Genomic DNA, 26,779 nt, shown 5'->3' on the forward strand with positions numbered 1-26,779 from the left:
AAATAGAGACAGGGTATGCTATGATATCGGCAGCTTTTTGCAGGTAGTCTGCTGGGAGGAGGTCAGCTGAAAAGGTGGTTGGTTTGAGTTTTTTAATTAGCGCTCTAATGAGTGAGTTAGAAACTTTTTGGAAGCTAAAGGAGAGTATGTCACTGGGTTTAGGGGTATCAAAATTAGGACAAGTGGGTTTAAGTTTGCTAGCAAGGGCCTGGATGATTTCTGTGAAGAAACTGTTGAAGGAGTTGGCAATGGACTCTGTCATTTTTTGGGTTGGGGCTGAGGGGAATGGAGTTGTGGATTGCCCTGGGTGGAGGAGTTTGTTAATACCTGCCAAGAACTTCTGAGGTTTGTTATGGTGTTTCTGCTATAGATGGCAGAAATATTTTTTTTGTCTAGTAATATGGATTTTTTTGCATCACTCCTATATTGTCAAAATTCAGTTTATCTTTAGAGGAGCGCCAGGTATCCCAGGCATTATTTCTTTGGATGATCTTTAGTTTGGTATCTTTAGTGAGCCAGGGGGCAACTTTTGTTTTAATTCTAATAAAGCGTGCAGGTGCATAGTTGTCAAGGATGACCAGGAATGTGTTATTAAAGTGTTTTACTGCCTCATCTAGTAGTAGTTGTTTTAGAATTGACCAATTGCATAATTTTAGTTCTGCTAAGAATTTATTAAGGTTGAAATTTTTGTTATTTCCTATTGTTTTGTAGGTGGGTAGATGTGGACATTCGACTTTATGCCTAATAATATATGTTAAGAAATGATCACTTAGACCTTCAGGGAGAGTACCTGATTTGTACATGTGGTGGGGACTGTTAATTAGTATCCAGTCTAGGATATTTTCTTTATTGTTAGGCTTGCTGACCCTAGTAGGGGAGGATATAGTTTGTGTAACCCCATGTAGGTTTACGTGGGTGGTTGGGGTCACTGCAGTGCAGCTGTTCCAATCTACATTGAGTTCCCCTAGAATAATGCTTTCTTGGGGGTAGGCATTGGATAGCCAGTGGAGGATGCCTTCAAGGGTCCCTGAGTTGTTACCTAAGGGAATATAGACACATACTATGTTTATACATTTGTTTTTATTTATTTGTAATTTGGAAATCATAATTTCTGCTTTGTTAAATATGGGTGGTTGAAGGTTGTCTAGAGTAACATTTAGGGTGGTTTTATAGAGAACAGCAACCCTCCCCCCCTTTCCTGGTAGTACGATCTAACATGAGTATATTATACCTTGGAGGTAGAATTTCATTATCTGGCATTTATATGCCATTCAAAATGACATATGTGGCTATAGTTACATGTAAGGTAAGTAAGTAATACAAAATTCAATCATACTTCAGATAATAAACCCATTCTGTTCTAAGTAATGATATTGTTGGAAAATTCTAGACACCACATGTCACATATAAAGAAGAAAGTCTCATTGCTTCCTTTGCAGAAGACCAGCAAGCCATCAGCTGCTTCAGCATATCACTCAGATGACCTTTACAACAACAAAGCCTTATTCTTGAGCCCAAGTTACAGGTGACATAAACTTATGTTATTTTTGCGAGTACAGATCTCATTCATTGTTACCATAGTCATTTATTACAACATAAAAGGCATAAAAACATAAAAGTAACTTGCAAAACCAAAGAGAAAGTTACTGTTATAGTTCATAGGCACTGGAATTGTTATCTGAACTTTTAGTGCTAGAACAAAATGCATTACCTGCAATGAACAACAGTTGGTCCTTTCTTTGGTGACTCATTCAAGAAGTTGCGCACAAGGTGCCGGAACTGAATCACGCCAGAAGTGTTATCAGGAACTCCATGGTCAGGCCAAGCTGTGAAATGGAAGTGGCGTACAGTATGTGTTTGTGAATCATTTTCCTAGGATAAAAACAAAAGATAAAGCATTTATTACAGTATATGAATTCAATATTATTATTTGTATTGATGCCAATTTAACATACTATGGTATTTTACATACTGAATTTACCATTTACCAGGTTTCTTATCATGTATTCGAGGCGTGTAAACTCAACTACCGGAAACACCGAAACTCACTGTCAAAACATGGAATACTGAAGATATACCATGTCGACCACAACCTCAAATCCTGAGGACACAGTACCACTTTGGACCCAGGAGCAAGTGCTAACATGAGTCTGATAGGGGGACAAAGTTCGGCTTTGGTATTACTAGTCATCTGTGTCTTGACCTTCGATGTCCACAGTTCCGACACGATCAGGTTGAGAAACTGCAGTTACATTACAGGAAACCAGTACAGACATATGCATTATGCTTGCATCATTCCTAGTCTTTTCTTAGCACATTTTTTTCCAGAAACCGACAGCACATTTGTAAGTTTCCTGCATACTATTGGGACCGAATATATTTCTATAAGGTTCTGCACAAAGCATGACTGAATGCAATACTTGTATAAAAAAAGTCTAAAGTGGAAAATAATCCATCAACATAAGCAACAATACCCAAGAAAGTGAGCATTGTAGACAAATAATGGGCTGCTTACCGGTGTTGTGAGGCCTGCTGCAGCAGGCAAGAGGCCTCTCCAGCTCTGGAAAGTACATTATTTCCCCTATAACATCTACCCTGCATGGCATTATTGTGCTTAGGGAAATGGCATATGTGCTTTTGTTGTGTTTTGCATTGTATAATTTTGCAGTTTTTAAAATAAGCTTTTGTTTGTTTCTGGGCAATTATGTAGAAAATTCCCTTTAATTGCATATTTATAGTGAAATATTTCTCATATTGTACTCACAGAAATGGCTAAATAATAGTCAATGAATATGTGTATATGACTGCAAATAAGCATCTCTGTGTGTGTGTGTGTGTGTGTGTGTGTGTGTGTGTGTGTGTGTGTGTGTGTGTGTGTGTGTGTGTTCTGCCAGTATTTGTGTTTCACATTGCAGTACTTTTCTGCCTGATTTAGATCTCTGACATTCTGCTTTGCATTTTAAGATGTGGAACATTCATTCTAACAATAGAGCACCATTCTATAAAAATAAGCACTATTCTACAACACTTGAATTCAAACTTTTGACTACAGCTGTAACACTGGGGGTGAGGGATGAGTGCAGCTGTGATATTCTGCATTGTACGTTATAGCAATGGGAAAATAATTTATACTATTAAAAAAAAAAAGAGACATACTTTTACTGGAAGTTTGAGACATAAGTCCCAAAATAACGACAAAGTATCAAGCTTGCTATTGCATATTTAAAAAAAAAATTTGCAGGGGAAAATCCTCTTTCCTCCTCATAACGCACTATTTCTATATGTTATCTCAAAGATTGCTATAGCCTGGGGAAGGCTAAATTTACCAAAGATATAGCTGTTTCAAAATTAGCATATATTTCACTCTAATCACACATAATTACCCAGAGTTTTGGTGATTCACAGTGTTGGGTCTTGGAACATTCAATGCGAACTCGTAACATATACCAGCTACAACAGGTAATAATAAATACTTAATACATAATTGGAAAAAAAACAGAAGAGCTCTCAGTAACGGCAAACCTAGTAGTGAAAACAGAAAACTGAATAATTAGACACATTCATCTTCAAACAATTGACAGTTTTCACAGCACTTCTGAAAGCTGTCAAACAAATTCTGATATAAACAAGATAATACAAGGAGATGATGGCATTTGTATATACTAAAAGATGAATAGTAATTTGGTCAGGAGCCATATTCCACATTACAGCATTATAGCAGATCATACAGTACAACAAAAAAGCCATGCCAAAGTCAAACTATAATGACATATTGTTCAAGAACCACGTAATAAATCTGATAACTATATCTATTGATCTTTTTCTCTCGCTGTATGTATATATATATATATATATATATATATGTATATATATATATATAATAAAAAAACTCTAACGAAGGAAGGAAAAAGAACTAGAAAAACAAATTTCTGATTTGAATGCCTTCGTTCTTCATTATTCGAACTTCATCAGAAATCTTTCAGTATTCAAATATTCAAATAGTCAAGTAAATGCCACTCGTATTTGAATACTGAAAGATTTCTGATTAAGTTTAAATAATAAAGAACAAAAGTGTTCAAATCGGAAATTTGTTTTTCTAGTTCTTTTTCCTTCCTTTGTTAGAGTTTTTTTATTATATATAGCGTTTAGTAGTACCTCTTGAATAGTTTTATTGTACTACTTTATATATATATATATATATATATATATATATATATATATATATATATCTATATATATATCTATGGATCTACTTCTAAATCTCAAATTTTCAAAACTTTGAACTTCAAATGGCTGAGACCAGAAGATCGAAAAAAAAAATTATGTTTTTGTAGGGGGGCAAGCCCCCCCTGGAGCCCCCACACACCCTGCTAAATAAATATACCAGCTCCAAGGTTGCACTCCAGTAAAGGAAACAATAAATATACCACTCCATGCAGTGCAGTGATCTCCATTCAAAACGTTAAAAGTTTCAAAGCTTCTGTCTTCTCTGTCTTCTGGTCTCGGTTATTTGAAGTTCAAAGTTTTGAAAATTTGAGCTTCTGAAGGGGATCCATATATATATATATATATATATATATATATATATATATATATATATATATATATATATACATAGATGTAGATATAGATATATATTTACATCTATATATATCTGTATATAGGTGGTGCTACACTGAGCATGTTGGGGCACATGCCCCAGCTGTAAAATACTAGGCACAAGTGATTTCCACAGTATAAAAAAAAGTAAAGATTTTTTTTTACCATAGCAGTTTTATATAGGTAGCAAACCAAGGTCCTAATACTATACAGTCTAAGTACCTGTGATTTGTCCATTGCATTTTGCAAGCAATAGCAGTACGTTTTGAGTTGACAATCTCTAGTTTATAACTAGAGACTGATAGAAACAGTGCAGTCGAAGTGCTTGTGATCAGTTGCTAGGGGTACCCTGCAAATGATCACAGTGCTTCTCCTGCAATCTCTAGTCAAGATTTGGGACTGAGGAGAACTGTAGAGATGAAGATCTTCAGGCGTGGTTTTCTCTTTGCAGGTATCGGTCTTTCTTTTGTTTTCTTCAGGGAGCCAGATAAAACTGTTTGCAAGGACACCAGCAGAAACTGCCCTCAGCAAAATAAATGTGCTTTTTTTTTTAAAGTTTATCTTTTATTGCGAACATTGGGCCCCCCCCCCCCCAAACAAGAACTCTGAGCATAAGAAAAATAATGAAGAGACAAAATCAGGGACAGTTTGTAAATATTGCTCTAATTTGTTTGAAAACTTAATAGGATAACAGGTTTTGCATTTTCTGAATGAATGTATTTATTTTATTTATTTAGCAGGATGTGTGGGGGCTGCATATGATTATGCTTCCTTTCATTGAAACAGAAAAATGTCAGCATTCCAAATATCAACCACAATACTATGACAAAGCAAACGTCAACATGGTACAACACACATATGAAGAAACAACCTGGGTACATGCAAAATAAAAGGTTAGTTCTAAGTATAACTTGGCTTTTGTGGTGTCTTCCTTGGTTCATCCTCATGATAGGGTCTTGGATCCATCCCTTGGATCTGGCTCGGCCACTTTCCACAGACTTGGATCAGACTCTCAAGCTCCTCCCTCATACCCACAATACCCTGCATCCACCCAACTACTTCAGATTGATTTTGCCAAATCCAGTTATGCCACACTCAGACACCAAAGACTGGCAGAAGAAGCTCAGACACAGGACTTAAAAATCCCAAGCTCATCCAGGTTTTTCAAGAAGTAAGTCTGGGAGATGGTTGGGTAGCAAAAGTGAGGATGAATGAAGGAAGACAACACAGATGCCAAGTTATAGTAAGACATAACTTTTTAATCTGATGGTGTCTCCATCATTCACCCTCATGATAGGGTCAGAGTCCCCAGATATGAGAACTTTGGGTGGCCCTCATGGAAGGACATGCTGGAGCACCCTTGAGCCAAAGGAAGCCCTGCTCCTGGAAATAACACAAATGTGTGATTATTAGACCATGTAGCTGCTGCACACATGTCATCATCATAGGCTCTGGCATAGAAAGCTGAGAAAGTAGCCATGGCTTTGGTAGAATGAAAAAAAGAGACATACTTTTACTGGAAGATTGGGTTTAGGTAACTGCAACCCTCTGGAGGAAAAAAATGAAGAAGCTGCAATCTGAAATCCATTTTGCCAAGGTAACTTTTGATATCTCTTGTCCAAGTTTATTCAAAGAAAGCGCTGTCAGACGTTCTGTATTGCTCATGTCTATGAACATCTAAAAGGTGAAAAACATACTTCCCTTTGTTTGAAAAATTGGGAAAGAACACTGGAAGTTGTATGGACTGATTGATATTATTTTCTGTAGCTACTTTAGGCATAAAGGATGGATTATTGTGTAAGGACACATTATCCCTATGGAATAAGATGCAAGGAGGTTTAGAAGATAGAGCTTGAAACTCAGAAATTCTCTGGGTGGAAGTGATGGCCACCAAGAGAGTTGTTTTCCAGGACAGAAACTTCATGTCACAAGTAGCCACAGGTTCAGAGGGGCCCTGTGTCAATGTCTGCAGCACCAGAGTAAGGTCCCAAGGAGGAGAAGGATCCCTAACTGGGGGCCTCAATAAGAAAACATCCTTCATGAAAGATTTATATAATCTGAATGTGAACAAGGAACATGTTTGACTAGCCATGTGAAAATTAGAAATAGCAGCTAACTGTAGCTTACTAGTGGAAAAGTGGGCACCTTCATTGAAAAGGGTAATGAGTAAGAGTAACGCATCTGAAACAGGTACTGAGAATGGGTCAGTGTTCCTTTTAGTAGCCCAAACAATAAATCTGTTCCACTTGCTATTGTAAATTCTCTTAGTGGAAGCCTTTTGTGATGCCAGAAGAATTTTTTGGACCAAGGACTGAAGCCTGGACTGTCTAAGGTTGGAATTGGAGAAACCAAGTGGTCAATTTCAGGGGTCGAAGATTTGGGTATTGTATCCCTGACGGATGACAGTGGAGGTCCTGAGTGGGTTTCAGTATACTGGGAGGATACTTCAGGTAAGACCAGAGGAAGGGCAACCACACTTGGGGAGGCCAGAAGTGGACAATGAGAATGAGTGAACTCTTCAACCTGCTTGCCTTCTGAAGAAATTTGGGAATGAGTGGGAGAGGAGAGTAAACATACAGGAGACCCAAGGTCCAATCGTGGACTAGAGCATCCCCTGGTGACTCCCCTGGAGGAGGGATCAGAGTGAAAACTTGCTGCATTTATTGTTGAGGAGAGAGACAAAGAGGTTGCAGCAAGGTTGACCCCAACTGCTGAAGATCATGCTTGCTACTGATTGGTTGAGGGACCACTCATGTGGAATCAGAAGCAACCTGATGAATCTCTCTGCCAAGTTGTTATTTTTTCCTGGGATATGCATTGCAATTAGAAGGCAGTCTAAAGAGATCACCCAGTCCCACACTCTCATGGCTGCCCTGCACAGGGGGAAAGAATGGGTTCCTCTTTGCTTGTTAATGTACTACAGAACTGACATGTTGTTGGTGTGTACTGCAATAGTTCCAAGAAGAAGAATGTTTTGAAAGGCTTGCAACATTAGAAGGATAGCTCTCATTTCTAGGACATTGATATGCAAGCTGGTCTTGAGAGTCAACCATGTGCCTTGGACCAAATTTCCATTGTAATGCCCCCTCACCAGAACTGGGAAGCATCCATGGTCACAGTGGCTATCGGAGGATAACTGACAAATGGTCTGCCAAGGATAACATTGTCTGAATGAATCCACCAACTGACATGATTTTTGCAGATGGAAGTCAATTTGATGTGAATGGACAAGGGCTGAGGCAGAATGGACCATTGATTAACTAGTGTCCACTGTAGAACCTGCATGAAGAACCTGGCCAGGGGAACTAATAGCATGGCTGCAGATATGGACCCCAAGACCTACAATATCAGATGAGTGGAGAGGGCTTCTTTGCTAATAACTGCTGCACTTGAGTTCACAGAATGGTTACATGGTGTAGGGGAAAATAAGTTATTTGCTCTGTGGTATTGAGTTGTGTACCTATGAACTCTAGGTTCTGAACTGGAGTAAGATTGTACTTGTTCATGTTTATGGTGATGCCTAGGGATTGTACTAACTGGAGTAAGTAGTCCCTAGCTTGAATCAGTTGATGCTTTATGGGAGCAGTCAGGAGCCATTCATCTAAATATGGAAACACCTGGAATCCCTTGAGCCTCAGGTGAGAGGCTACTACCACCATGAATTTGGTGAACACCCAGGGGACTGTGGTGAGTCCAAAGAGCAGTGCTCTGAACTGATAATGACTAGCTCCCAGATGGAAGTGCAGATGTCTCCTGGAGCATCTATTCTGATGTGATAGTAGGCGTTCTTGAAATCTATCGAGCACATCCAGTCGTCCATGTGCAACAATGGCAGAATGGACTGAACCATAACCATTTAGAACTTCACTTTCTTTACATATTTGTTTAATGTGCTGAGATCCAGAATAGGTCTTAGGTCCCCTGTCTTTTTTGGCACTAAAAAGAAGCAGGAGTAGGTTCCAAATCCTCTCTGTTCAGTTGGGACTTCATGGATGACTCTTTTTTGCAGTAGCTATTGAATTTCCTGTGCTGCCTGCTCCCACTGTCCAGGTGGCTCATACAAGAGGCTTCTGGAAGTTGGAGGGAGGAGGGAAAAGGAAATATAATAACCTTGGGATATCACATTTAACACCCAATGGTTTTGAGTCAATTAGGTCCAGGCTTCGGAGAGCAAAGCTAATCTTCCCCTACTGCCTCAAAGATGGAGAGTTGGGTAGTTCCTCAGGAGCGCTGGCAAGGCTTATCAGAAGGGGGTTCCATAAAGCTCTGGATGTTCTTTGTGTTTCACTGTTGCAGTCATTACATTTGGGTAATCTGCTGGCAGGTTACCCTCAGTTGGCCTGATTAACAAAGTCTTGGGTCCTGCGTCGGTTGCTGTCCCTTCTTCCATGACATCAGGTCGTCAGGGGTATAAAACATGCAACCAATGCCATTACATCAGTCTTTCTTGCCGTGCGATGCCTGAAGCAGAAGCAGTTCGCAAGTGCCGGTCGGGCGACTCTTGAAATTTTTTTTTCGAGTTTCCGAACCAATGTCTTCAACTAAAAGCTAAGTACCCCATTGGGGAAACTTTTTCTTGCTCCTTACCAATGTCAGTAAAAGTTAATAATTGCATTACTTGTGGGAAGCAAATACCTCATAAGGATATTCATTTGTACTGTATTCCTTGCCTAGGCCCTGACCACAGTGTACCGTGCTGTCGGTTTTGTGCTAAATTTAATCAATGCACTATTAAACATTGGTATATTTTTGCCTCTAAATATTTTGGCTCACAATTTAATTATCCAGAAATGTCGTCGGTTAGCAATCCGACTACTGGAATACCTAAAAAATGCAAAGAAAAGAGAGACAGGCCGCCGAGGTCCAAAACTGACGACAAGGCTTCTCCTAAGCCAGTCGCCAGTTTGCCGGTACTCAGTGAGGTGCTTTTGCAGCCCCTGATACCCGCTATTTCTGATTCGCAGGCCTATATTGAGACCCATTCGGAGTCTGGTATGCTGCGAGATGCTTCAAATATGATACCCGTGGATGTCTCTACCTGAGATGGGTCCGGAGCCGCTGTGCAGGCACCGGCTTCTGAGGGTGTTTTCAGGCCTACAGATTTGTATAGTAGACTGACACCATCTTCAAAACTAAGGCCAAAATCTAAATCTATGTCTAAAAACCGACGCCTGGGCCATATGTGCAGGACCCTATGCCTAAAAAACAAATGATCAAAATGGCTGAAGATTTAATTACTCTGATCAGGGGTAGCAAACCCCCTCCTTCTAAGAGGCCTAGGCAAGACATTGATTATGAATCTTCTGAACAGGATTCTATTTCTTCTGACACTTCTAATGAACAGGATTTGTCTATACCTACTTATGAGGACTCTGATGCAGAAGATTCCATTCCATTTGCTCCCCCCCCTGAGGATTTTTCATTTGGGGAAACTTTACATACCTTAAGGGAACATTTCCACTGGAAAAGTCAGGATTTCTCTGAATTTAAAAAGAGACTTAGGGATTTTCTTCTTCCTCAGCTTAGGCCTTTGGCTATACCTCCTGTTTTAGACATTGTTGATGATGTTTTTTCAGAATCTAGTATGGCTCCTGATTCTCTCCCTCCGGCTCCTTGTAAGCCAGACAGATACTACAGGGTTCCTGACTCCCACAGATTCCTTTTCAAAAATCCTATTGCAGATCCTGAAACCATTTCTCAGGGTCCCAGGGGTATTAAGGCCTCTACTGCTAAAAATCCTACCCCTTCTGATAGAGATTCCAGGACGCTGGAAAGATGGAGTAAGAAGGTTTACACTTCTGCAACCTTGACAATCAGGGCTTTAAACTGTCAATTGCATATGCTTAAATATCAACAGCATATCATGGGACTACTTAAACAGAAAATGATGTTAATTTCTGACTGTGTGGAAAATAAAGATTTACAGGATTTATTGCATTCAGCTGAACAAGTTGGAAAACATACTTTGCAATGTGGTTTTGATTCTGGGTCTGTGCTAAGAAGGCAAGCTTGTCTCAAAGAGCAACTCTGCCTGATCATGTTAAAGCAAAATTGTTGGATGCTCCTTTACAACAGGACTGTCTCTTTGGTAATAAAGCTGAAGAAGTGTTAAAAAAGATGGAAGATAAAGCTAAATCTATGCAAACTGTGAAAGATTTTTTACAAGTGCAACCTCCAAGATTTAGCAGGCACTGGCCTACTAAGAACTGGTCCTTGCCAGTTCCTTCGAGAGCCACTCAAGCCAAACCCAGACAGTCCAAAGGCTCCAGGTTTCAGTCAAGGGACTTTTAGAACAAAACGATGGGGTGCCTCCTCCTCCAAATCTGGAAACAACAAGGCACCTCCCTATAGTAAACAGTCTCAATGACTTCCCTCTACACTCACCAAGCACTTACCTTTTAGCTGCCCCTTTTGGGGAAAAACTGGCACTTCATGCAAGAAACTGGCAACTTATAACCCAGGACAAATGGGTTTTAAATATAGTATCCCAAGGATACAGATTTCATTTCCACACGTTGCCAATCCCAAACGGATGGCCAGACCTGCCCCCAAATCAGTGGGCAGAGGCCCAGAAACAAGTACTGTCCCTCATGAACATGGGGGCTATTCAACCAGTACCAGAAGAGAAAAGGGAGGTTTCTATTCAAGACTTTTCCTGGTACCCAGAAAAGACAAATCATGGCGTCCAATTCTGAACTTATCTACTCTAAACACATTTCTAGACATTCCAAAATTCAAGATGCTGACTCTTCAACAGTTACTTCCTATGCAAGGCAAAGATGCCTGGTTGGTAACTCTAATCTTAAAAGAGGCTTACCTGCATATCCCAATCAGGGAGTCTTGCAGAAGATACCTCCATTTCAAAGCAGGTTACTTGCATTACCAGTTCTTTTCATTGCCCTTTGGCTTATCTACTGCGCCCAGGGTCTTCACAAAGTGCCTGGCTCCAGTAATTGCATTTTGCAGACAAAGAAATATTCAAATATATCCATACCTGGATGATTGTCTAATTCAGGCAGAAAACAAGGACATTTTTCTAAAGCATCTGGAGTTTGTAAAAAGGGTTCTAACTTGTCTAGGGCACACCATAAACGAAAAGAAATCACAACAGGTACCCCCTCAAAAAATTACATTCATGAGTGCAAGCTTGAATACAACTGCCCAGATGGCTTACCTTATGGCAGAAAAGCAAACTCATTTGGTAACTTACTTCAAACAGGTGGCCACAAAAACCCTGCTATCTGCAAGACAAATTCTGCAAGCCTTGGGGGTTCAATGCCTCCTGCATTTTTCTAATTCCATATGCGAGACTGCATATGAGGAAACTTCAGCGGTACTTAAAAAGTTTATGGAGTCACCACTGTCACAGCCTGGAAACAATGATTCCTATCATACCTTGCCTGCGACTAGAGTTCCTATGGTGGGCAGAGGCCTGTCACCAAAACAAGGGACTGCCATTCACTCCACCCCCTGCCACCCAAACCCTAACTACAGATGCATCAGACTATGCTTGGGGGGGCTCATCTGGCAAGGAAAAGCATTCAGGGCAAATGGAGCCCAAATCAAATGCGCCTTCATATCAATCAGAAACAACTTCAGCTTGAGCTGAATACTCTGGCAGACGAACTAAGCAGAAATCTCATGGACCCACACGAATGGAAACTTGAGACACAGATTTTCAACATGTTGACCCACAAATGGGGGATTCCAGACATAGATCTTTCTGCCTCAACCCAGAACTATCAGTTGGACAAATTCTGCACAAGAACTCACAAAAAAGCCTGGAAAGTGGATGCTCTTTCATTCAGCTGGAAAAACCTATCAGTCTATGCTTTTCCCCCACTGCCTCTGCTCTCCAAAGTTCTACTAAAAGTCAAACAGGACAAACCAAAAATGATTCTGATTGCTCCAGACTGGCCTCGCCAACACTGGTATCCACTCCTGTGCAATGTGTCACACTTTCCACCGTGGCACCTGCCTCAGACACCTTACTTACTGTTTCAGCAAAACAACCAAATTCTGCACACTCAGCTCGAAACTTTGAATCTTGCAGCATGGCTAATCATCTAAATTCACCCTTAGCATCCCTCAGCAAACCTGTGATGGGTGTCATTTTGGAGGCGAGAAGGCCTAGTACTAGAAAATCTTATGCTGACAAATGGAAAAGATTCTTTGCCTGGAACCAATCGCAAGGAATAAGCACAGCAGTGCCCAATATTCCTCAGATTTTACAATACTTAACTGAGATGCTTCACAAGGGCCTGTCCTTTTCTTCCATAAAAATCCATGCCTCAGCCATTTCAGCTCATTACAACACAGAACCTCCCCTCTTCTCTCATCCTCTGCTAAAGCAGTATCTCAGAGGGGCCAAACACTTAAGACCACACAGGAGAGCTCCAACTCCTGCCTGGGATCTCAATTTTGTATTGGAAAAACTCACTCTCCCTCCTTTCAAGCCAGCTGCTAGTACAGACTTAGAATTTCTCTCCTGGAAAACAGCTTTCCTTTTAGCAGTCACTTCAGCTAGAAGGATTTCTTAATTACAGGCTCTTATGGCAGTGGAGCCTTTCATTATTTTTCATGCGGACAGGGTGTCTCTCAGAACCAATCCATCCTTCATACCTAAGGTGGTTTCCAGTGTGGTTCTTAATCACACCATTCATCTGCCAGCTTTCTTTCCCAATCCACAGAACAAGGGGGAGCAGATTCTGCATTCATTGGATGTACACAGATAACTGAGATTTTACTTAAACAGGATGAAATCTCTAAGAAAATCTGAACAACTACTGGTGGCATTTGCTGCAGGGGCAGAGGGAAAGGCTATTTCAAAGCAGACTATTTCCAAATGGATAAGCCATTGTATTCATTTCTGTTATATGCACCATGGTAAAACTATCCCACAGGGGATCAGATCTCATTCCACCAGGGCTGCATCTACTTCTACAGCCTTTCTCAGAGGTGTTCCTACCAGAGACATTCTAGAAGCTGCTACCTGGAGCTCAGTTCATACGTTCACCAAACATTACCATTTACCTTTCTTCTCTAAATCCAGAGCTGGCTTTGCCACTGCTGTTCTGCAGGGGCTTATAGCTGGTCTTAATGCTGTATAAATCCATCCTCCCAACCATAGCTTTGGGAATTTACCCAAATGTAATGACTGCAGCAGTGAAACACGAAGAACATAGTACAGTTGTGTACACTTACCATAAATATAGATGTTTGAGTGCATTCACTGTTGCAGTCCTGGTTACCCTCCCTCCAGCCGCCTGTTTTTCTCTTACTATACCCCTACTTTCTTTTAGTATGCTTAAAAGCCTTTTTTGTGTATTTGCTTTTGTTTGGAGGTATATTTTTTGTGTTTTTAATTATATATATATATATTTTTTTTTTTTGCTCCCCATTTGGGGAGCACCAGACATCTGGGGCAAGAAAAACTACTGTAATGGCATCGGCTGCATGTTTTACACCCCTGATGACCTGACATCATGGAAGAAGGGACAGCAACTGATGCAGGACCCAAGACTTTGTTAATCAGGCCGACTGAGGGCAACCAGCAGATTACCCCAAATGTAATGACTGCAACAGTGAATACACTCGAACATCTACATTTATAGTAAGTGTACACAACTGTACTTTCTGCAGACCCCCTCTGCCTCTGGGGTGGTGTCTACCATCAGACCCTCCTCCCCTGACTCTAAAGGATGGTTCTCCATGCGGGTCCTGGAAATGCCATTGGGACTTGTTGAACCACATTTGCTTGCCCCTATGCTGGTTTCTGGAAAAGGACCTCGGGGGGGGGGGTAGAAAACTTGATTCCAACAGCAGAAAGGGTCTTCACATCCTTTTTGCTGTGGGTGTGTGTGTCTAGAGCCATCATAAGGGACATTGACAAACAATGCCCTAAAAGGCTCTGCTAAACCACATTGCCTCATTCAGGCATGCTTCTTTAAGGAAAGTCCAGAACTGGCTGCTCATGAGGTGCCCCCTGTAATATGGGAGATTAACCTCATTGAAGAATTAGTGATAGATGAAAGAGTGGCCAGCTTAGGAGAAACTTTCGTAAATTCTTCTGCAGGCATTGACTCTGATAGAGAAACTATCAGTTCTTTGACCAGGTCCCTCTGGGGCCAAGCAAAATGAGCTAGATAGTTTAAAGATCTCAGTGCAAAAGTTCCAGAGGCATAAATGCACTTCTTAATTCTGTCCACTGCTCCAGACTGACACTGGCTGACGCCTCTGCCAGGTCTTTCTTGGTGGCCACTGCCACCATGATGGCATCAATCATGGGGCCTTTACTCTAGTGTTTGTCTGTAGGGGGCACTAAAAATCTATCGGGCCACTTGGGTATGGGCTTGATGACGTCAGGTTTCTTCCACACATGGCGAGATATTAAATCCACTAGGGCATCCCCTGGGGGAGGGGTCACCCAGGACATAGATGTGCCCACCTCGAATGCCTCCAAGAGAACGGACTCCTCAGAGGAAGGAGGTTGGGCAGACCATCCACCTTTCTACTTTAGAATTTCCAAAATGTCTCCAAAGGAGACATCCTCAGGTGGGGATCGGGGGGAATCCTTCCCCCTCATCGAAGTCAGTATCCTCAGTTAAGGACTCCAGAGGGAGTTTGTGCCCCTCATTTTACATGTCCTCTTCTGAGGAATCTCCTCAGCAGAGTATTCTGGGGAGGTATTAGAAGAGGGGGAACCCTCCTGAGCAGGGAAGACTTGGAGGCCACTTGGGATGGGAAAACTCATGGCAGGATGAGAGAGAGGAAGGCCTGGATCTGATGGAGGTACAGGGATGGATTGAGGAACTTGTACGTTCGAATCTCCAACCCAGGAGAAGACCCTCTCCATTACCTGAAAGGCCGAAGTACCAGGAAAAGCTCCATCTGGATCTCTTGGAGCTGAAGCTACCAAAGACAAATGGACAGGACTTACACCAGATCCATGGCCTCCAGAACAGATCAAACTGAGCTATCGAGTGCTGAAGCCCCCATAGGAAGAGACAGCTCAGAGAAGGATGGAGCCAATCCTGATCCCCCAGACCCGACACCGATGCCATGGCTCCAAGACTCACTCTGGTCGGAAAAGGCCAGAACAGGGCTAGTCAAGGGCATCTTCGGAGTCAAGGAAGGAATCTTCCTCTGCATTGAGTCCGATGCATACAGCAGTCCCGAATCTCTAGGCTTCAAAGCCGGGGGACGGATCGGAGAAGGAATCTGGATAGAGTGACTTGGGTAGCTCACGGATCCAAGAGGGGACGGAGCGCAAGCTGCCCTCATCTGGATCTGGGCCTTAAGTAACATCCTCACTATCCTGTCCATGTCCACCTCAGACAAGCTTCTCAAGGACCTCGAAGAAGCTGATGAGGGGGTCCAGGAGTGCTTAGACTTAGAAAACATGGCAGGAGACTTAGTCTAAGTCCTCGGACCCAGAGGTATAGGATATGACGTCAGAGTCAGGGAAATAGAAATAATCTCTCCCAGATCAGAAGAGACAGTAGGATCCAATTGGGGAGCAGACTGCTGTGGATCTGAACAGGTCAAATCCACCATCTTTTTGGGCTTCTTAATGGAGAGAGGATCCCTCAGGGCAGCAGGGAGGGACCTGTTTTTTGACTCTAACTGAAGGAGGAGATGAGGAAGAAGAAACCAAGCCAGGGGGTCAGAGCCTCAGCTGAGGAAAGAAGAAAGCCCCTAAGAATGAATTTGTTCCATCTGTCAGCTAAAGCCCGAGGGTTAAAGGCAGGACAGATGGAACAATCAACTTGTAAATGGTTGGCACCCAGGCAATACACGCACTCCTTGTGGGCATCCTCATTGGGAATTTTGTGCCTGCAAGATGTGCAGTGCTTAAACCCAGGAATCATCTTGTCAGACGATGAAAAACCCACCAAAAAAACAACTGACAGGAAAGAAGAAGAAAAAGAAAACACCACCGATCTAACCAGTACAGGTAAGAGCTAATCCTATAAAAACTGCTAATACTAAAGTTAACATTAAAACCTTCAAGACTAATGACTAGAATTTTTTTTTTTTTAGAGGAAAGGAAGAAGGAACTCACACTCGCTCACACACATATATGGTAGAAGGAGAAGGAGGAAGAAAATTACAGCCAAAGGCACTTACGATTTGAGGAAACTACCAAAACAACTACCCACGGTTGAGAGAGAGAGGAATCCGCATCTGACTCTCTGGAGCAGCAAATGAGATCTGAGGTAAACTGGGTGGATGCAGGGTATTGTGGATATGAGGGAGGAGCTTGAGTGTCAGATCCAAGTCTGTGGAAAGTGGCTGAGCCAGATCTGAGGGTCGGATCTGAGACCATATCATGCAGGTGAATGAAGGAGACATCAGATCTTAAAAGAAAAAGAAAGAAAAAAAACAAAAAATAAAAACATCTTTAACTCTGAGATCACCCAAAATCTGGGAAAGGTAATATCCCTCAACACCAAGAATTGTGCAGTCTTGCACACCTGTTGACCATCTGCTTAGTCAACCAAAAGCAGTTGACTAAACAGATGTAGACAAAATGTGCACTCAAATATATATAGGTGTGTGTGTGTGTGTGTGTGTGTATCTGGATTTCATTTAATAACAAAAAAATAGTCAAACCACATAAGATTTGTTGCTCATCTTGCTTTACCATTGAAGACAAACAAGCAGGGTAGTTCATTTATATTTTGTACTGCTGTTATTCATCCTGATGTGTTTCTATGTAATAAAGCATATAAACAAACTGGAGAGCAGTACAAAATATAAATTTACTGATTAACTTTCAGTCTACACAGATATATATGCTTACATCTCAACAGCTTACTACAAAATGACAGCCAGGCTCACACATGCTCAGTATTTATACACTTGTGCAAGTCCCTTGAAAGCTTCTTAAAGGTATACATACATATTGATCTACATCCTCCCCTCTTTAATGAATTACCCACAATATAATGACATTTGAAAAGAAACACTCAGTTATAGAGACAATAAGAAATAAACACAACGCTTATGTCCAAGTTGCCGTGTATCTGGAACATGGTCTGGAAATGTAACCTGATCTAGTGATATAGCAACTGCAACTGGGTTTAGCAACAGGGTCAGTCATTGGTGAACAAATACATTCTGGAGTTTCAGGATTCTTCTCAGGAACAGGGATATTTACTGGAACTTCCTCTGGAACCGGAACTCTGGAAAACTCACTTTGAGATATACAGTCTTTCTCGCAGGTATGATACTGCAATACAGGCTCTGACACCAAGACCAAATGTTTCTGATTCCACTTAAATTCTGCTCCTTGTGATTCCACAATGTACAATCTCAGCTCACCAATCCAATCAAAACCTTTTGACGTCTGCATCCTCACTATCTCCCCTTCTTGTAATGGATTGAGCGGTTTGCTGGTCTTATCATGATAGGACTTCTGGGATAAGCACTTTAACAGATTATCTTTCACTGATCTGTTCTTGACACATGGAACCAATAATGAACTACTAATTGGTAGTGAGGATCTGGTTTGTCTCAACAGAAATCTCTGTGCAGCTGAACCAAGATGTTTATCACGAGGAAAAATTCTGAGATTCAAAAGATTCAAGAAAACATCATTACTGTCATGTTTCGACTTCTCTAGCAATTGTTTCGCACTTTGAACTGCACGTTCTGCAAAACCATTTTACTGTGGGTACTCAGGCCTACTTGTAACATGAGTAAAGTCTCACTCCAGCAAATCTTTTGAATTGCTGGCTTGTAAATTGTGTACCATTGTCAGAAATAACTTTATACAGACTACCATGGACTGCAAAATGATGCTTCATCTTAGTAATGACAGTAAAGAATGGGGAATAAACTCAGTCTTCAGGGTAGAGTGCCTCTGCGATAAAAAAATACTGTAATCCACTGAAGAAATCTCAAGGCAACACCATAAACAGCGAAGGAGAGTTTATTCAATAAAAACACACAGAACCAAAAGAAGTGAGCGCTTTCACGTTCCAAAGAACGCTTCTTCAGACTTTATTTCTACAAAGGAACATCCATTTAAATACACAATTAGTCATTTGGCCAATCAAAAAGCAGTGTAGTTTCAAATAGCTAGTGATTGTAGCATTAGGTCATTATCTAGCTTATGGCATTCCTACTATTTCTTTAAAGCACCTCATTAACTTGTGCAACTCGTATAACAATACTGTAAGTAATAAATATATAGACATTTAAACCTTAAAAAAAAAAAAAAAAAATATATATATATATATATATATATATATATATATAAACCATTAAAAAATATATGTAGGTATATGTATATGTGTGTAAATCAAAGTCATTCCAACCTAATAAAACATCTCTAGATGGCAGTATTTCATCACAAAATCAGTAAAAACACAATGTAAAGACCTATGAATGGCTCCAAACTCAAATAAATCCATGTAATTTGTGTTCAACGGTATAAAAGGAAGTTTAAAATAATTTTTAAAGAATGAAAATGTATATACATTCCAGAAAAATCATATCTCATCACTCTACAGACATTGGAAGGTTTTGAAACCTAAGTTGGACTTGATTGTCAATATATCTAAGTATGCTTTATTTATTATAATTTGAATAAGTGTGTAATAACACCAAGTAATGTTGACCATTCCATTCGAAAATGTCTGTAGCTACTGTTGACCAAGGTAGTTCAGGAATCTGGTTTAGGTGAAGTGGTTCTTTCTGTTAATGTGGCTTAGTACTTTTACACGCAGCCAAACAAGCACACGACCAGAGTTATCACCAGGAACCGGATAGTTTTTGGAAACTCAGCTTTAATTTAACTTCACAAATAAAATGTGCACAAAGAATGATTTAAAATCACAATACAGTCAAGCGCTTTCGCCCGGGCTCTCCCAGGCTTTATCAAGACAGTGATATATTCAATGTGCCTTCAATTTATACTTTTACCACTCCAATTAGCCAATTATACAATTAATTATTTAGTATGGACTCATTAATATATAATTCTCTTTTGTTTAAAGATACATACTTAATGTTGACAACAGTTGCAAAAACAGAACATGGAAAATACATCAGTAGCTGCAAAAGCATCCTTCTGCCATTATTACTTTTTATATTTTTTATATGTATGTTTTTAAAATAGCATTTCATCTCATTTTATTGTTAATTGTGTTGTAAGGGTCCCACTGTTCTCTAATTAAAAACTATTTCTAAAATTCTTGGTAAAATCTTATTATATTGAAAATACAATAAATATTAAGGTCACATATTATGAATTTAAACATAAATATAAATATAAATATAATTATATATGTAAATATAAATATATATATATATGTAAAAATATAAAATGTTCAGCTTTAAAAACCTTAAAATTAATATATCATGATGAATTCATAAATCACACAGTTGCATTAATTAATCAATACATCTTATCTTTTAGAATATTAATTATAAATTAACATGTTAATACCAGAATTTGTAATGTATCTATAAATTATAAAAAGCATTTTAAATAACTATGATATAAAGCATAGAAGCTAAGGTTTAAATATATGCATTGTTCACAAGCTGGTCATTTCCACTTAGGTATGGCCACTTAAGCTAATGTGAAGGGATTTTGTTTTTTATAAAGGCTAAACACGGTCCAAATAGAGTGGATGTAAAATATTTCACAAGCAAGATTTCAATACATTACAAATTCTGGTATTAACATGTTAATTTATAATTAATATTCTAAAAGATAAGATGTATTGATTAATTAATGCAACTGTGTGATTTATGAATTCATCATGATATATTAATTTTAAGGTTTTTAAAGCTGAACATTTTATATTTTTACATATATATATATATTTATATTTACATATATAATTATATTTATATTTATATTTATGTTTAAATTCATAATATGTGACCTTAATATTTATTGTATTTTCAATATAATAAGATTTTACCAAGAATTTTAGAAATAGTTTTTAATTAGAGAAAAGTGGGACCCTTACAACACAATTAACAATAAAATGAGATGAAATGCTATTTTAAAAACATACATATAAAAAATATAAAAAGTAATAATGGCAGAAGGATGCTTTTGCAGCTACTGATGTATTTTCCATGTTCTGTTTTTGCAACTGTTGTCAACATTAAGTATGTATCTTTAAACAAAAGAGAATTATATATTAATGAGTCCATACTAAATAATTAATTGTATAATTGGCTAATTGGAGTGGTAAAAGTATAAATTGAAGGCACATTGAATATATCACTGTCTTGATAAAGCCTGGGAGAGCCCGGGCGAAAGCGCTTGACTGTATTGTGATTTTAAATCATTCTTCGTGCACATTTTATTTGTGAAGTTAAATTAAAGCTGAGTTTCCAAAAACTATCCGGTTCCTGGTGATAACTCTGGTCGTGTGCTTGTTTGGGGTTGTAGCAGTGTTTTCCTTTTGTTCCAAGGATTGTGTCGTACTTTTACACGCAGAACAAGATGAAAGTGCTCTCTCTATGTCTTGTGACATAGAAGGTCAAAATACTAGTCCTCTTGCCCTTCTTGTGGTAGAATCAGTTCCTGGGTGGCCAGCATGGAAAATAGTAATATACTCTTGTTGCAAGGAGTTTGGAACAATCACTTTTGGGCCTTTCATAATGATACCATTGTTAAACAAAATCTCATCTCTGTAAGGAAAATAAGGTTGCACTTCTACGGTAAGCAAGATTGCTTTGACAGCCATCCTTGACTGATAAAGTGGTTGAACGTCTGAAGAACTGGATCTGTGGCTGCATGACTTCTTAGCTCATCAAGATGTGTGGAAGAAAAATATCTCACTTCCATGACTTCAAAATCAAGTTTCTCATTTACATGCTGTTCAGTGGTATTTCTGGGCAATCTGGATGAAGTATCAGAAAGATAAAGAAGTTTGCCTTTTGTTTAGACAAGACTGAAATTATACTTTTGTAATTTGAGCATCATGCATTGCAATCTAGCTGGAGCTGTATGTGTAGGCTTTCTTAAAAAGTGAAATATGCTTTCAAATGGCTGTATTTTGTGAAATAACTGTACTGTAATACTGCACAAACTTGCGAACACTCTGTATACCTACACGAAAAAAGAAATCACTGGAAACGAGGGCAGAGTGAGTTGAAATCCTTTAATAATTCCACACAAGCTGGTATATCACTGGATTTGCCTGCATCCTGGTTCACCCATCTTTTCTCCAACACTCTGTATACCTTGGATATCTGGAATGGCTTTAATTAATGTGAAAAAGTATGTGTTATGTGCTATGAAAAAATGTGGTTGTTTTCCTTATTTTATACATTTTATGTGATTTAGACTTATTTCAAACATTTTCCATAGTTATTCAAATATTTTTTTCCAATATGTCGCAGTTTTGGACATTTCATTTACTTACAAATTCATTTAGAGCATTCTGAATGCTTTGTTTTATATTTTACAAATAAGAAGTCACGTAAGTAAGCTTTGATACCTGAAATACGTTTCTGACATTTTTTTTTGCGAGTCATACATACAGTAGGGATGATCCATTCCTGTATATTTCTCCACCATTAACTGAGTGCCTTCTCTGTCCTGAATCTGGATTTCTCAATCCCATTCTGACACCATGTTGCTCGTCATAGTTTACTATTGAAGACGAAGAGGTGGGGGTAGTTTGTTTATATGCTTTATTACATAGAAACACATCAGGATGGATATGTTTTATTACACAGAAACACATCAGGATGGATAAAAGCAGAACAAAATATAAACAAACTGATTTACTGACAGACTGCAAAGACATACATGCTTACATTTCAACAGCTTACTACAAAATGGCAGTCAGGTTCACACATGCTCAATATTTATACACTTGTGCAAGCCCCTAGAAACTTCTTAAAGGTATACATACATATTGATCTAACAAAATTTATTTAAAAAGATTGAAAAAAGAAGTTATGTCTTACCATAACGTTCCATCTGTGCTGTTGATCTTTTTTCATTCATCACTGATGTGTTCGGTTTCGAGTCCTCGGAACCAAGTCGGCCTAATACCAAGCTCGCGACAGCCAAAAACTCTCGAGCTAAGCTTCTACCCACAATGCCCTTCTCCCTGTTACCTCAGCTCAAGTTTGCTCATGTTATACAAGTAAAGCAGAGGCCATTTCTGTGCAAATGCCCTAAGACACCACTTGGACCTAAAGTGTCCCCCAGGAGCCTTTGGCGGTGGAAGGAGGGTGGGAACTGATGAATGAAAGAAGATCAACAATACAGATGGAACATTATGGTAAGACATAACTTCTTTATCTGATGTTGTTAATCTTCTTTCCATTCATCACTGATGGGGCAGAATCTCCAGCTACCTTGAGGACCTTGGGCAGCCCTTATGGAAGAATGTTCCTCAGTACCCTTGAGCTGAAGGCAGCTCTCCCTCTAGAGCCCACATCCAGTTTGTAATGATTGATAAAAGTGTGGGGTTTAGCCCAAGTGGCTGCTGCGCAAATGTCATCCATAGAAGCCCTGCAATGGAAGGCTACAGATGTTGCCATAGATCTAGTGGAATGGGCTTTAATATTCTGTGGTATAGGTTCTTTGCAAATGAATAAGTATGCAGTCCCCTAGCCATTTTGATAGTGAATTAGAGACAGAATTTCCCATTCTAGGCCCAGAAAAGGAAATGAAAAGTTGTTCAGTCTTATGTATTGTTTTGGTCCTGTCTAAATAAAATCTCAATTGCCTGTGTACATCCAAGGAATGTAGGCAGTATTTTCCTTTATTAGAAAAGTTTGGGAAAAATACTGGTAGGTCAATAGACTGATTGATGGAAAAGTCAGAAACAACTTTGGGTAGAAAAGATGGGTTCGTTCGGAGTCATACTCTGTCCTTGTGGAAGATTAGATAGGGTCTTTTGATGCACAATGCCTGCAACTCTGAAATTCATCTGGCTGACATGATGGTTACCAAGAAGAGAGATTTTCATGACAAGAATTTGAGATTACATTTCACTGTGGGATCAAAGGGGGGTTGAGTCAAAGACTGGAGAACTAACGTGAGGTTCCATGGCTCTATAGGCTGTCTGATTGGAAACCTAAAGTGAGAAACTCCTTTGAGAAAGGTTTTACATAAATGCAGTGATATGAGAGGAGTATCGTCCAGCCCATTATGGTAATTTGAAATCGCCGCCAGATGTACTCGTATGATAGAGGCTGCGGTTCCATCTTCAAAAAACCTAGACAGATATTGTAAGACCGCTGTGACTGGAGCTGAATACAGATCTAGCATCTTTTCCTTTGACCAGCTAGAGAACCTTTTCCATTTGTCCCGATATAGCCTTCTGGTGATGGTTTATGAGCGGCCAGAATAATGTCATGAAAAGATGAGGTGAGATCATCCTGCCTGGCAACTAACGGAAGTGGGGAAACCAAGCTGTCACCTTGAGACTGGACAGATTCGGGTGACAACCTTTGGGAGTGAGAAATCAGGTCTGGAAGCGGGTCCAGAATCCATGGTGGATGTAACAGATGAGGCTGAAGGAAGGAGAACCAAACCTGTCTAGGCCAAAAGGGGGCTATGAAGATCACTTTGCCTTTCAACCGAATAGCTTTCTTTATTAATTGTGAAATCAGAGGAATGGGGGGGATAGGCATAGAGAAGTCCCGTGGGACAATCATGAATCAGAGCATCCCTTAGGGCCTCCTCCTTTGGGGGGAACAGGGCAAAATAGCTGCTGCATTTGCTGTTTGATGGGGAAGTGAAGAGGTCGTAGCAAGGCTGGCCCCAATGGCTAAAAATTTCTGCCACTACTTTGGGATTGAGAGACCACTCGTGTGTCTGCTCAACTTGTCTGCAATCACATTGGAGCTCCTCGGGATATGCATTGCTATCAGAAAGCAGTTGGAAGCTATCACCCACAGCCAAATTCTCATGACCTGTCAACGCAGGGGGTAGGACTTTGTTCCTCCTTGCTTGTTGATATACCAGACTATGGAGATATTGGAATACTTGCAACACTAACAGCAACACTCTCAGTTCTAGAACGTTGATATGCAGGTTGGCCTCCAATGTGGACCATGTGCCTTGGACTGTCTTTCCCTGGAAATGCCCCCCCCCCACCCTATCAGGGAAGCATCCATGGTCACAATGGCCTTGGGCTGAGGGGACTGGAATGGACGGCTCCAAAGTTCTGTGTCTGGGGTCATCCACCAAAGAAGGTCCTGTTTGCAAGAGTTGGTTATCTGAATCTGAAAACATAGAGGGTGATGGTTCGGGAACCACTGAGAGAGATGAAGCCACTAGAGAATTCACATGTGCAGTTTTGCAAGAGGCACTATTGGTATGGAAGCTTCCATGGACCCTAGAAGAACCTCTCTTGCTGAGATTTTGTTTTGACAGAGTATCACCCGGAGCTGAAGCCTTAATCTCTGGAGTCTGTGAGCTGGGAGTGACACCAGACAAGATCGAGTGTCGAAGACTGCTCTGATGAATTCTATCTGCTGGGCTGGAGTAAGGTTGGATTTCTCCCAGTGCACATTTATCCCCAAAGTTTCTGCCAGAGAAAGGGTGTATTGCAGGGCTGTTACCAGAAGATGCTTGGTGGGGTAGTAAGGAGTCATTCATCCAAATATGGAAACACCCGGAATCCTTATAGTCTCACGTGAGCTGTAATCACTGCCATGCACTTTGTGAACACTCTGGGGGCTGCAGAGAGACCAAATGGCAGGGCAAAAAACTGGTAATAATTGTCTCCTAGCTGGAAGCGAAGTACACTCCTGGAGCATTTGTCCATTTTGATGTGGTAATATGCATCCTGGAGATCTAGCAAGCACATCCAATTGCCTTCCCTTAGAAAAGTGAGAATGGACTGAACCATGACCATCCAGAATTTGGTTTGGGCAACAGACTTGTTCAAACTGCTGAGATCCAGAATGGGTCTCCAGTCCCCTGTCTTTTTTGGCACCAAAAAGAATCTTGAGTAAAATCCGGATCTGCATTGGTCTGGTGGGATTAGTTGGATGACTTTTTTGATACAGTTTTTTTGTTTCTGAAGCTGCTTTTTCCCTTTGACTGGGATGAACATTGGGAAGTTTCATTGGAAGTTTTGGAAAAGTGATGAGGGGAATGGTGTAACCTCTGGTAATAATATTCTGCACCCAATGATCGGTGGTAGTAGAGTGCCAGTAAGCTTGTTGCAGAGAAAAACGCCCCCCAACTACTTCCAGAGGAAAGCAATCAGACAACTTTTCAGGAGCGCTGGTAAGGCTGCCCACAGAAGGAGTCTCTGGGGCCTTGGTTACATGGACCACCTCTGCCTCGATAGGGGCATTTTCCAGAATTGTTACTCCCTCTGCCCCTGGGGGTATCATCACCACATGTGGCACAGAAAGAACCCTGAGATTTTTTGTGCCACATCTTCCCACTCCTCTGGTTCCTGGAAAAGGAACATTGAGGATTGGAAAAACATAGCCCTATGGCAAATAAGGTCTTACCATCCTGCTCACACCTGGCAAGAGTGTCCTTTACCTTGGAGCCAAATAGGGACGATGCTTCGATGAGAGCATTCAGAAAGGAAGACTTGAAGGGATCCATGAGGTCACAAATGCGTATACAGGCATGACGTCTCATAACTATGTCTGAACCCACAGCTCTAGCCACCCCTTCAGTTGCCTGTGAAAGCAACCTCATGTACGAGTTGGAGATCTATTCCAAGGTTGTGAGATGCGAGGCAACTTTGTACCTTACCTCGTCAGAGACCTGCCCTGCAAGTGTTCCAGAGAGTTAAGAGAAGAAGTCTCTTTGGAGCCTCGTAAAATGTACCAAGTAATTCAGGGAACATATGGAAAAGGTTGCTGATGCAAAGATTCACTTCACCAATCTGTCCACGGTCCGGGACTTTCTGTTGGGCGGGTGGACAGTAGGACTCTCTTCAGCTAGATCCTTCTTTGTGGCCACCACCACCACAATAGCATTGACTGGTAAACCTCTGGACCAATGTGGGTTATCCTCAGGTGGAGAAAGTATCTTGTTGGGTCTCAGAGGGATCACCTCAACAGAATCAGGGTTCTTCCAGGTGTGCTGCAGCATGAGCTGAACTAGCTCGTCTGCAGGCGGGGTCACCCAAGAGGTAGATGTCCGGGCATGGAAAGCCTGTAGGAACACGGACTCCTCAGAAGGATTAGTGGGCTTCCAGTCACCCCTCTG

General features: G+C 40.5%; 1 protein-coding gene across 1 annotated transcript in view; it reads right to left on the reverse strand.

The window, feature by feature from the left end:
- Positions 1-26,779, reverse strand: part of PTPRH (protein tyrosine phosphatase receptor type H) — a 722,562-nt gene that overhangs the window by 28,010 nt on the left and 667,773 nt on the right. The window contains exon 18 of the mRNA XM_044059212.1: positions 1,712-1,872. Within this exon, the coding sequence (XP_043915147.1) occupies positions 1,712-1,872 (161 nt within the window). The remainder of the gene's footprint in view (positions 1-1,711; positions 1,873-26,779) is intronic.

The sequence above is a fragment of the Protopterus annectens genome, chromosome 17.part0 (genome assembly GCF_019279795.1).
Source record: "Protopterus annectens isolate FY-2018-M chromosome 17.part0, PAN1.0, whole genome shotgun sequence".
Taxonomy (NCBI): Eukaryota; Metazoa; Chordata; order Ceratodontiformes; family Protopteridae; genus Protopterus; species Protopterus annectens.